This window comes from Thamnophis sirtalis, unplaced genomic scaffold (assembly GCF_051295495.1).
Source record: "Thamnophis sirtalis isolate CommonGarterSnake01/CBP01778 unplaced genomic scaffold, rThaSir2_p1.2 scaffold_3, whole genome shotgun sequence".
NCBI classification, from domain to species: Eukaryota; Metazoa; Chordata; class Lepidosauria; order Squamata; family Natricidae; genus Thamnophis; species Thamnophis sirtalis.
In genome coordinates this window covers 74616259-74629649 of record NW_028261383.1, presented here as the reverse complement: position 1 = coordinate 74629649, position 13391 = coordinate 74616259, and the positions used below count along the sequence as shown (strand labels likewise).

Here is a 13391-nt window from a genome sequence, read left to right as displayed (position 1 = left end):
AACATCATCTTAAACTTTATTTTCCAGAAATTTGTTCAGACCATAGAGTAAGATGCACATAATAACCTGTAACATATATCTTGAATATCTGACTTCTAAACATAGATGAAGCTGCAATTTGTTTCAAGCAGTGGCCGACACAAGTTTACTCATTCCACTGAAGTAGGATCTTTCTCTTTCACTCATAACTTCAAAGTGCAAGGGTTGACTACAGAAGTTACACTCCGCTGTGGAGTGGGGTTTTAATTCTAGGCCCACTTCCTTCCAGGTATTTAGCAGGTTGTCTACAAGAAAAGAAAAACATAGTTGATAATGTAAAGAAGTTTACTTTCTTCCTCAATTGTAAGCTTTAATTTGTGAAAACATATTAATGACAAAAATCCAGCAAAACCTAAAACACTGGTTTTGTTCTTTCAGTAATAGATTCACTATTGTCTTAATACTGAATGAGTTAATTGCACATAAAGATTACTTTTAAAGAGTTAAGTACTATTACCATTTAAGTATGTATGTTTGTGTGTGTGTGTCTTAGATTTCTCCTAGTAAAATCTTAAAACAATTCCAAAATCTATCATCTCTTTACCAAACTCTTTCTCTAGAAATTGAAAGATTAAAACATGCTAACGTTTTGCCCCCTTTAAATGCTTTATACAGCCCTAAAACACAAATATGTGCTTTGGACACTTGTGGCTTACTATACAGAGGCAAGAGATCCATAGCCTACCATCTGAAGGCTCAATTCAAGAGCAAGTTGCCAACAAGGAGGCATATTTGATTGAAGGCCCTTCTAAAATGAAACCAAGCAATATTGATGATAATTTGTCTTAATTACAGAGAGAGGAAATTATTTAAACAAGTGTAGCTAAGCTAGATCCTTACTACCAGTCATAAAAAATACTTGGTTAACAAAATCATTGGTTGATTTTCCTTGTTGCTGTACATGTTATATATAATTTTATGTGTTTTTTTCTTGTTTTTCAGTACTTTTAACTTGCTAGAGTTATGACATTTGAGACCTGCAACTATATAAATAGAATGAATAAATAAACTCAGTTTAGAAATTGAATGGTTGATCTGATCTCTTTTTACAGCTGAGAAATTGCATATACAGGCCAGCAACATAGCACTTCCTTTTTCTATATGAAGATGTCTTCAGAAATGCATATTCTGGTCAAGAATAACACCTTAAAGCTGGGTTTTTTCACTCACCTATAAAATAATTCATCATTTGTGGAGTATGATGTGGTGTAGGGGCAATACGTAGTAACTCTTCTCCACGTGGCACAGTGGGATAATTTATTGCCTGGACATAGATGCTATGTTTGTTCATCATTTTATCACAGATCTCAGTATTTTTAGCAGCATTTGAAACCTGAAATTAATAAAAGATCAGATGAGTTTCTAGGCTGAAGGCACAATTTCTTTTGACTAACTATAATGGTTCCTGAAAAAAAGTCAACCATTACATGGAACAAGCTTACTTCTCATAACCGTGTCTAATCTTTGCTAATGAGATATAAACTATATAGAGACAAAAGAAAAGTGGTTATGGAAATATGACAAAGAAGGCAAGAGACAGAGGAAATTGGAATAAGAGAATGGAACTTTTCTTGCCATCATCATAGAGGGAGTTCTTTCAGTTATGCAGCCCCAATATATAATTCACTGCAAGGAAATTTATAGCCTTGATGCACTCCCTGTATTTTTGTGGTATAAACTCTTGGGAAGAAATATTTTGTGGCAAACTGCTAAATATTAGATGCATGATTTTTGGTGGGGAAAAAGGGTACGCCCCAAAATGACAGGAGAAAAAAGTGGCCCCATTCTATTTTGGTATCATTTTGGCATGCTATTGAGCCTCAGTTGACAAAGTGATGTGTTGTTGTTGTTGTTTTTACAAAGTACAGCTCTCATCTCACCATGTTCAAGTGGACAAAGATGCAACTACCAACAAAAGTTTTCTATTCTCTCAAAATGTCAGTTAATCTTCACCATGCTAGGCATTTTTCCCAAGCTCTGTTAATGAAGCAATTCATTTGCTCTGGAAACAAAACGATTGTTCATTACCAAAAACAGTTTGGAAATCAAATAAACTTCCATCAAAAACTGTTATCACCTAATGATTCTTGAAAAGGTTTATTTATCCAGTCACCATCAGCTATTTAATGAATCCTCCCCCATCCCTCTATCCATTTCTTCCTCGATATACCTGTCTGTCTCCCATATATATATCAATAAATAGTTACGCACAAATACACACACATCTCCTATGTATGTATCCATACATATCCTATATATGTCTGGGCATCTCCCACCTCTCACTGTCTATGTACTATTTATTTTTGCAACAGAACTAGCTATACATGTATTAGGTTTAATACACAAAGTTTAACAAAAAGCAAAAAGTTATGATCTTTAAAGACATGTCTTTCCTCTATGCTACAAATTGCTGATGCTTCCAAACTTTATTGTAAAATGATAGTATGCTAAATATTTACCCTGATAGGAATGATATGACTGGGACAATGCACTACAGGAAGCCCAGCATCCATCAGCATTTGTCTCATGAGTTTAACATTACGTTGGTGTTGTCGGCGGAGGACTTGCCCCTCTGTACTTTTGAGTGTTCTCACAGACTCTAATGCACCAGCTAAAAGCATGGGTGGTAAGGAAGTGGTAAAAATGAAGCCAGCAGCATAGGAACGGACAGTATCTATTAAAGAACTCGTACTGGCAATATAGCCTCCCACACAACCAAAGGCTTTACCTGGAAGGGAAAAAAAGTAAAAGTCTCAGTTCTTGGCATCTCTCAATCAACACAAATAATACAAAAATTGATATTTTAAGCAGTACTCTTCTAGTATCAAATCTTCTTGCAGGAGGTACCTTTATCATAATACTGCCATCAAGTATTTCTGAACTTATTTTCTATACCATAAAGTAACACCTTAAATAAACTTTACTATATTCAAAATGAAATAATCTGAAGCTTTCAGTTGAAGTTTTGGTACAGAATGAACTCTCCATACTAAGATAGCAATTGTTCACTAAGTAAATTACATGGAATCTTAGATTTTGTCATCTATAACCAAAATTAGGAAATTGTTGTATAACGTTTTGTCATCTCTAATACATGTTCTCATTTGCTTACTGCCTTTTGTGCAAGATCCCAAGAATGCAAACATACGAAACTCTACTTGTAAAGCAATCTACTGGGAAAGCATACTTTGGGTAAACCAATATCTCTCAATTGCAAAATAAGAGCAGATGGGAGTTGATTACAGTTCTCTCTCTCTCTCTTGCATAATACTGTCAGTTCACAGTTCCTTTAAATTTAAACGAATTAGTTTCCCTTAGTTCAAATCATGCTTTGTTTGGATTAAAGATTTTCAATATACACTATACTGCCAAAAGTATTCGCTCACCCATCCACATAATCAGAAGCAGTTGTGAGCAAATACTTTTGGCAATATAGTGTATTTTATCTGTAGAACATTTTATATTTTACCTGTAGAAAATACTGCTTTCTACTATATGGAATTACTAGTTCTGTTCCTATCAAGTGCCCTTACATAATTCCCTCATCAAATAAAGACCAGACCTGTGTTTAAAGATCTAAAATCAAAAGGAGATTTTTGTAAAGTTAATTATATTTTCAAAAACATTAATCTGAAGATAGGGTTGTTAGATTTAACCCCAAAAGCAATTACCTCTGAAGATTTAATGATTATCCATCACTGTTTTGACTCATTTTACTTATCCTTCAAACTAAATTTCAGCACATATGAATATACTTACCAAGTGTTCCAGAAATAATATCCATTTTATGCATTATTCCATCTCTGTCTCCAATGCCACCACCATGTGTTCCATAGAGTCCAACAGCATGCACTTCATCTACAAATGTAATTGCTCCATACTCATGAGCCACATCACAAAGCTCTTCCAATGGACAAACTGCACCTAAAACAAAGTTAAATTTATATTTTGGTTTTTTATAATTATCATTTCCAAATTTTCAGTAACATGTGCCTCAGACATCAAACATACCATCCATTGAATGAACAGTTTCAAATGCAACAATTTTTGGAATAGACGGATTAGATTTTTTCAGGAGTTCTCTAAGGTGACCAACATCGTTATGCCGAAATATATGCTTTGGCACTCTACTGTTTCGAATCCCCTGAATCATAGAAGCATGGTTTCCTGAATCAGAGTAAATTTCACAATCTGAGGAAAGGAAAGAAAGAAAAAAAGAATAAATGCAACCCAACAGTGTAAAACATTACATACTGATCTTCTTAACTTGGGTACTTATTAATTTACAAAATAGAACTGGGGCAACTGACTAAGCCAGTTGGAAATCAGATGATTCCAAGTGGCAACTAATACCTCATCCCCAGTAACAGCAGCAATTTCATGGATCCCTCTAGCTAGGTATCAAATAAAAATCATGAGGCAAGAAAACTCTTTCAATTCCCTCAAATATTGGAGCTACAAGCAGATATTAGTAAATTGTTCTTACCTAACATGGATTTCAAGTTTTTGGGCAACAATTACACAAGTCCAAGTTGTCATTTTAAAAAAAAGGTGGAGGCTGATAGCTAAGGTAGGTGTATCAATGAAAAGATAAAACTTATGCTATGATTCTTGTAAGGTGATAACAATGCTTTGGAGTTAAACTGCTCCTGCTATGACAAGTTTCCTTGTTTTATGAAATGTTTTAGAAATCTAACTCAGCATGATGGATTCTATTAAAATTAAGTTTTTCTTGATTGTATGGATTTTAGGAGAATCTTGCAAGAAAAATACTCTATTTTATTAAAGGTAGCCATAAGCATGTAGTCAGGTAAGCATATATCTTTATACATCTTGTTTTTTAAAAGTAGCTCCTTATGAAGAGTTAGCAAAAAGTACAGATAAGGAATTACCATTTACTCTTGATGAACTGCTAAAATTACCAGTTATGGTTTTGAACCAGCAACTATTCTTATTTGCAACAACTGCATTTAAAAGGAAATCAATGCAATTACCAATATCAATTACCAATACAGATAATCCTTGACTTACCACCATTCATTTAGTAACTTGTTAGAACTTACAATGGCACTGAAAAAAGTGACTTATGATCATTTTTCACATTTAGCACCATTGTAACAACACTTGTAGTCATATGATCAAAATTTGGATGCTTAGCAACTGCATGTATTTATGACGGTTGCAATGTCCTGGGGTCATACAATCATACTTTGCGACTTTTGACAAGCAAAATCAATACAGAAGCCTGATTCACTTAACAACTGTGTTGCTAACTTAATATCTGCAGTGATTCACCAAACTGTGGCACTCAAGGTTGTAAAATGGCCAAAATTCACTTAACAACTGCCCCCCTTAGCAATGGAAATTTTGGGTTTGATTGCGGTCCTAAGGTGAGAACTTACCTGTAGAAGAAAATGCTATAGAATTGTTATGTTAAAATATTTACCTTGGAAAATAATAGGAAAAATTGGATCTTACCTGGTAGCATTTTAGCTAATGTGAAGAGTGTTGAATCATTTGCTACAAAGCAAGAAGAGAACAAAAGAGCAGCATCTTTTCCATGAAGATCAGCCAATTCTTTTTCAAGATCAACATGAAATTTGCTGGTTCCCGAAATATTTCTTGTGCCTCCTGCTCCTGCACCATGTTGTTTCAGTGTTTCCCTGTGAGAAAATTCCATCAGTGGCACCACTTAGGGTAACATTATTCTTGCAATTTGGGTTTATGCTACTTCATATAATTATTTCTAGAGTACTTAATTATAAGATTTTATCCAAGATTCCAGAATATTAATGAACAAGTAATCAATTTGATTAATTTAATGAATAAGCCTCAAAAATAGGTTCTGTCTCAAAAATTTTTTTTACTGCTTTTGGGAGCCACAGAAACTTGGGTTTAAGATGACTGGTCATACCAAACTTTTACATAAATAAATATAGCTATTCTATTTTCCACTGGACCTTCGAAAACCAAGGAGGAAAAAGGGTTGCCTTGAGGCAAGATAGGTGACAATGAATTTAATAATAATAAATAAGACTATTAGATACAAGAAGGATCCTCAAGATTTATCTGACACAGTACTTCATAATCAAAGAGGATCTAGAAAAGCGGTTCTCTGCGACCACTTTGGGGGTTGAACGACCCTTTCACAGGGGTCGCCTAAGAGTCTTGAGTGTGGCTCTTCCACAACCCGTGTGCCCCGACCCCGCGCTGGTGCCAGCCAGGGAGTCATGGCCGCCGCCGGCAATGGAGCCAGGGCGCTCGACCGGCGGAGGTGGCAGATGTGGCGCTGCCTGGCGCTTCTGCTGGGCACACTGCTCTCGCTCTCGGGCACCTGCCTCTGCTACAGCCTGCTGCACCCCTCCAGCCACCCTGACACCGTCCCCACCCACCCTGCCCGCCGCCCGCAAAACACTTCTGCAGAAGTGATGTCCCTGCCCCATTGCCCTCCGCCCACTTGCTGCCTCGGCCCGGCCGGCAGGCAACAGGAGCGGTGGGAGCAACCGGGCCAAGGCGGTGGTGGCGAAGTGGCTCCTTCATGCACTGATTTTGGACGTCAAGAAGTACAGCACCTGCGCCGTGCTGGAGTTCATCTGCGGCCACTCGGGCATGCGCGCCCTCGGCACCGAGCCCCAATTCTTCGACCGGCACTACGAGCGGGGCCTGGAGTGGTACAGATGAGGCGGCTCAGTGGAGCTCGGGAAGTGGCTGCTGCAGGGAATAGGCAGGGGGGAGCCACCCAGCAGCCCCTGCCTATCGTGCCAGGTTGCCTGGCCGCAGCACTCTGCTTTCCGTCGGAGCGGGAGCGTCGAAACCTCACAGCGCTGCTCTGCGTCTCGGGCTCCCCTGTGACCCACCAGCTCACTCTGGTGCCTGTCCTGTGCTACCTGCACACTTTCCCAGGTGCCCCGCCGATCCTCCTCCTCCTCCTCGCCTGGTCTGAGGCGGTGGCGGCGGGAAGCGGTGCTCTTGCTTCCCGTCTGTCCCCCATTTCCTGGCCAAGACCCTCCTCCTCCTTCTCCTCTTGCAACTTCCTGGCCAGCTGTGGGGCTGGGAGGGTGCGCACACATGGGGAGACCACCCACAAGCGAGCACCAAAGCGCAGCAAAGGTGTGCATGGGGCGGCTGGCTGCTCGCTTAAGGAGAGTCTTAACAGGGCACAAAAGGATGTGGTTTCTCTCCTGCACTAAGGCTCCAGCCATGACCTTGCTGTGTCCTCCATGTCTTTGGCCGAGTGTGGAAGGCAGAAGCTCAAACTTGAAGTGGCAGGAAGCGAAGGCTGTCTAATGGGCGAATGTGGTGCAAAGGGAGGTACAGAGCTGCTTCGCTCCTGCACTAAGGCTCTGGCGACTCTCCTCCTTCTCCCTCTCCTTCTCCTCTCGTGTGAGGGGGAGGGATGACACAGCAAGGCCAGGGGATTGTGAGAGGGGGAGGAGGGTCACCTGAAGGGAGGCCTCCACCATGGCTGGCGATTGTTCCTCAGCAGAGAGAGGGGGGGAGGGAGGGGGGGAGAGAGAGAGAGAGAGAGAAGGGGGAGAGAGAAGGGGGAGAGAGAGAAGGGGGAGAGGGAGAAAGAGAGAGAGAGATAGGAGAGAGGGAGAAAGAGATGGGGAGAGGGAGGGAGAGAAATGAGAGAGGGGGAGGAAGGGAGATAAGGAAAAAGAGAGAAATGGAGGGAGGGAGAGAGAAAGAGATGAGAGGGAGGGAGAGAGAGAGATGGGAGAGGGAGAGAGAAAAAGAGATGGGAGAGGGAGAATGAGAGAGATGGGGGAGAGGGAGAGACAGATAAAGAGATTAGGGAGGGAGAGAGGGAGAAAGAGATGCGAAAGGGAGAAAGATTGAAGGGGAGAGGGAGAAATGTGTGTATGTGTGTGTGTATTTCCCATAGAAAAGAAAACAGCCACAAAAACCTGAGAAGCTGTGGCTAGGGGGGAGTCAAGTGACTCGGTGGGAGTGAGTAACATCAAGTTAGCCGTACCCACTCAGGTTTTGTGGCTCCTGGTGTTTTGTTTTCTCTGGAAAACTAGCCCAAGTGGTTCTTTGAGTGTTTAAGATTGCAGACCCCTGGCCTAAGACCATTGGAAAAGACATATTTTTGAGGGTCTTAGGAACTGAGACACTGGTTCCTATAGTTGGGGGTCACCATAACATGAGACACTGTATTAAAGGGTCGCGGCATTGGGAAGGTTGAGAACCACTGATCTAGAAAGTAAGTCATCTAGTCACCTTCTTAAAAATGATTGTGCAATATTCTACACACCCCTAATTAAAAACATGTTATTTTTTACTTAAAATACTTACATAACAGCTCCACAAACTCTAGGGTGGCGACTCATCCCAAGATAATCATTGCTACACCAGACAGACACTTCTTTCTTGTTGATTAAGGATTCTGAATAATCATCTGCCAGGGGAAAAATCTGGGCTCTTCGATTCACAGTTTTAAACACACGATATGTATGATCTTTTTTCTTCTCATCAATCTTCTTCTCAAAAAACTGATCGTATTGAAAAGTCGAAACAGCTAAAAATGAAAATACTAAGCTGAAATATTATTTCTATTTAGATTTAGCAAAACATTGAAAGCTGCAAGTTTTGATTTCTATTAGTCAGTTCAACAAAGCTAATCCTTACACTTTGGCAAGTTTTCCTGCAGCAGATGAGATACCCTTTCTGGCCTCTGCTTCAACATTATGTCCTGGAATTTCTTCAACAAGCCATTTTTCTTTTCACCATCCATCTGAGCATTAACCTCAACAGTACTTTCTGGTGTTTGGGTAAATTCTATACAATAAAATATAGTAACATTAACAATTTAAGAAGCCATTCCAGAATAGTTGAATTGTTCAAAAAGATTTCAAATACAGTATTACTGAATAATTCTGTTACATTTTCTATATGTAAAGCCTGTTTGATAAGTATACGCTATTACAGAGTCTCTCACGGGCAACAACTATTTTATATGCCTTTCATTTAGGATATGGTAGATGATATCCTACGGCATATGTTATTGCCATTCAATAAGTGACATACAGAAGCTTTATTAATTAATCCAGGTGAGTATTAAATTTCAGCTAACAAAAAATCTAAGCCAAACAGAAAAAAGAGCTCAATGATATTTTAAAATCTGAGTTAAAAGCCCTTCCTTTGTCAAATCAAAGTTTGCTGCAATTATTAGTCAAGGGAAGGTATATAGAATCAATAGATGAACAACATGGGATATTAGCAGAAGTACTATTTGAAAAGTGTTGCAAATTTGTATCTGATTTTAAAAGTTTAATAATTTCTTCTCTTTAAAGCTGGTTACCACAACTATCTTTTTGTATGTTGTATAAACAAACAAACACTTAGACTTTCACTACACACCTTTTCTTACAGCTTGCATTTCTTCCACATCCTCCTGGAGTTCCCGGCTGGCTTCACAGACAACATTGTTTCCTTCATTCACCTGAGCTGCCAAGAATGGGCATTTACTCACAGGAGCTTGATTAGCACTTGGGCTAACAGCAGATGGTTCACTTACAGAAATCTGGGGTCTGCTTGGGTTTTGCTTAGTCACATCTGTAGAGTTTCCGTTCTCTGAATGAAAAAAAAAATCATTACAGAACAGAAATATGTGAAACAGTCATTGAACAGGTATTTCTTATGCCTCTGTACTTTGTGTAATACTGCTTACCATCGGAAGAACATTCTAATGGGAACATTATGTATGTTTTTAGTGTCTTAAATACAGCGTGTGTGCACTGCATTATTTGAGGTCCCTTAAGTATCAAAAAGTAAAGATGGATTTCCTTCAAAACTATTAGCACTGAAGGTATTTTCTACTCAAAGCCTTCCAAAGAGCAGGTTTAAGTTATCCAGAAAAACACTATATCTTAGACTATGTTGTCCGCTATTTTGCATCCTTACAAAAATATGTTTATATTTATTGTCTAACAGCACGTTTATTGAAAACACAACTTCATTTCACTATTTGCATTTTAATAACTTGAAAAATTCAGATCAGCTATACTTCCCATTAGCTGTTTCGACAACGCATGCATATAATTGTAGCCAACAAATACGCAGAATCCTTTGCATGCTGTGTGTTTGCTCTAAAGAAAATTGTTAGATAATTATATCTACCAAAACTTATGAGAACTATGAAGTTCAAACAATGCAAGTCTGAATTTATAGCTTGTAAAAGTTTCCTTCCTATATTAGGTTTAGGTCATTGCTTAATGCACTAAAAGTATAATGTAGCAGTGCTTAAAACAGTTATTGAAAATATTTTCTACAATAAAAACAAAAGCTTATAAAAAGTTTTTTTCCATTTGGGGTAACTACAGCATACTGCTGTACACAAGGTCAACTTTCTTTACACACTATTTTCCTGGCTTTATGCTTTTCTTCACCTCTGTTCCTAGTTTCTGCTGGATGCAAAGTACAATATACTTTGGCCTTTAACTCATGGAATGATGTTCAAAGTTTAAATAGGCTGCCACCTTTCCCAAAAATTGTCAGATAGTCTTAACATATGAAATGTTATTTTCAGAATTATTATCATCAATTTATAGATTAAGAAATAAAGTATAGCATGCTTCAATGCAGTGCTTATGCCCCAGATTACTTCTAAATGGCATAATCTGTTAAACAATGTATGCAAGCACATTTTCCCCATATGAGGCAAAAGATTTTTGCAAGATTGAATCTGGGTTGGTTACTGGGATCAGAGGCTTACTCTTCTTCAGACCCAGATTTGATCTTACAATATTATCCTGGGACACGTATATTTGCCTTCATTCGTCAATTTTTTTTTGTTCATGGCAGATCAAATTAGTCAATTTAATAGGTCTAGACTTACTCTCCTTGGCAGAAGAGGATTCTTCGGTTTGCTGGCAGTGAGTTGCTGAAGTGCTTATAGCTCTTGAAGCAGGCTTGGTCGCAGCTTCCATCATTTTGGGGCAACTTTGAGCATAGAATAGAAGGGATTTTCCAGCTTTCTGCAAGAAAGCCTGGGATACTCTTGACAGGAATGGGCAACGACGGACAATGGTTTCCATTTTCAGAGGTTTGGTTGAAAGCATAAAATAAATCTGCACCTTTTATACCCTAAAATGCAAACAAAAATGTACACAGTTGTTTATTTTTAAGTTAAATGCTTGGTTTTTTTTCATATGCAGTTTATCATATTTAGAAGGTACTGTAACAAAATAATTCACTCACAGAGCTTTGGATCTATTTGAAGCTTTTATGTATACATGAGATACATTACAGCCTACACTACATATCTACAGCTAAGTCTTGGGGAAAAGCCTTTCTTCTGCAATAACGTCTATGTGTGAAGCAATCTTTTCACAACTACAGCAAGTTACCAAATTTAGTATCACCACATAAAATTAGACCACACTGAGCTAAACGAATATCTGGAAATATTGATATACACATTCAGAATTATGTACCTCTTGTACTCCTCTAAATACAAATAAGTGGTAGACTGGAAAATACATTGCAACATAAAGATTTTGCTAAGTAGTTTGTCCTGCACCAAGTTATTGGGCTACAACATAAACCTTGAAAATAACCTTTCATCTATTGGCAGGGACAGGCTTTGTGTACCTAAAGTTACGCTACAATATAAGCCTTTGAAGTGTTAATATGATCTTGGAAGCAGAGTTTCTGAGATCATGAAACATTGCAAGGGGTTAATTTATAACATAAGATAAAGGTAAAAGTTCCCCTCGCACAAATGTGTTAGTCATTCCAGACTCTAGGGGGCGGTGCTCATCTCCTTTTCAAAGCCGAAGAGCCAGCGCTGTCCGAAGACGTCTCCATGGTCATGTTGCCGGCATGACTAAACGCTGAAGGCGCACGGAACGCTGTTACCTTCCCACCAAAGATGGTCCCTATTTTTCTACTTGCATTTTTACAGGCTTTCAAACTGCTAGGTTGGCTGGGACAAGTAACGGGAGCTCACTCCATTATGCAGTGCTAGGGATTCGAACCACCAAACTGCTGACCTTCCTGATCCACAAGCTCAACGTCTTAGCCACTGAGCCACCACGTCCATACATTATATAATTACATAATGTATATGCATTATATAATTACATAATGTATATGCATTATATAATTTAGGTTATGTTTAATAAATTCACTAAAGGAAAAAAAAAATATCTGCAGAATAACTGGACTGCCGACTTTTTTGATCAACAAGTCTTAGCCACTGAGCCACCGCATCCCTTATAGCATAACCTATGATTATTTAATAGCATAACCTATGGTAAATAAAACAATGGAAGCAAAGAAAATTGTAGGCGGGGATGATCCAAAACTGAACTCTGGTACCCTAAGTTGACTGTGTGAGTGCCTTCAAGTCATCCTTGACTCCTGATGACTGCCTGTCCAACTCCCTACAGTTATCTTGGCAAGGTTGTCAGAAGCCATCTGCAATTGCCTCCTTCCTTCCCAGCGCTGAGAGAAAGTGACTGGCCCAAGTCACGCAAGCTGCCTCAAGGCAGGACTATAGCCGGTTGTAGCTAGCGCCTGCTGCCTTTAACCACGACCCCAACTGGTCCCCAACTGCTCCATGAGTGCTTGAAAACCCCTAAAGAGGCTTCAACCCAGTAGACATCGAGATGCCCTTTCTCCCTGGGACGCAGCCAGGCCGGATCGTTTGGGATTCAAGAAGAGAGCGCCGATCTCTGAGGCGCCTCTTTCCTTTCAACCGAGAGACAAGGGCGGGGAGGGCGAGGTTCCCTCCCGGGGACGAAGCACTCTCCGGCCGCCTTCTGCCGCCGCCCCGGCGATTCAAAGACGCTGGCCGCCCGTTTTCCCGGTTAAACCCCTCCGGCGCCTCCGCTGGGCGGCCTCGCACAAGGTCAAAGCGGGGAGAAGCCGCCCCCCGAGCCACCGGTTTCCTCCTCCCGCGGCTACCGGACCCCCCCAGCCTCCCCGAACTCCAGGCTGTCCTCCCGCTTGGCGGTCGCGCGCGTTCGCGCTCGCGCTCATCCCTGCCCCCGCCGGCCCTCACCTGCCAAACCTTTCCCGTTCTGAGAGGCTCGCTCGGAACGCTTATCTATATATAAGTTGAGCGCAAGGGCGAAATGCGCAGGCGCGGGCGAAGATGCGCCCGGCTGGATCTTGGCAGCTGCGCAACTTGGAGCAATCTCGCAAGAGAGACGGAAGTAATCCGTCTCCCTGTGAATGTATCGCTCCGCGGCGGTAAAAAAAAAGAAAGACCTTTGGGTCCCACCGCTTTCTTAGCTCCAGATGGTGGTGCGTGGGTGGCTTCGCGGGGGGAAAGAAGGAGACGATGAGGGAGAGGGAACGCATCGCGTTTCGTGGATAGGCGGAACTACTGCAGCCAATAA

General features: G+C 40.4%; 1 protein-coding gene across 1 annotated transcript; it reads right to left on the bottom strand.

The window, feature by feature from the left end:
• ALAS1 (5'-aminolevulinate synthase 1) lies at positions 1 to 13179 on the bottom strand. Its single transcript, XM_014058292.2, has 11 exons — positions 13052 to 13179; positions 10883 to 11130; positions 9406 to 9618; positions 8674 to 8823; positions 8341 to 8563; positions 5518 to 5702; positions 4051 to 4230; positions 3799 to 3963; positions 2499 to 2767; positions 1210 to 1372; positions 1 to 284 (listed from the first exon to the last, which is right to left on the bottom strand). The coding sequence occupies exons 2-11, from the start codon at positions 11103 to 11105 to the stop codon at positions 124 to 126; spliced, it is 1932 nt and encodes a 643-aa protein (XP_013913767.2). The 5' UTR covers positions 11106 to 11130; positions 13052 to 13179; the 3' UTR covers positions 1 to 123.
• Positions 13180 to 13391: the final 212 nt, after the last annotated feature.

Coding starts and splice junctions, on each gene's coding strand:
- ALAS1 (XM_014058292.2), bottom strand. CDS start 11,105: ATGCTTTCAACCAAACCTCTGAAAATGGAAACCATTGTCCGTCGTTGC. Junction 3,964..4,050: donor AACTGTTCATTCAATGGATG/GTATGTTTGATG, acceptor ACTTTGTTTTAG/GTGCAGTTTGTCCATTGGAA. Junction 2,768..3,798: donor TATTATTTCTGGAACACTTG/GTAAGTATATTC, acceptor TTTCCCTTCCAG/GTAAAGCCTTTGGTTGTGTG.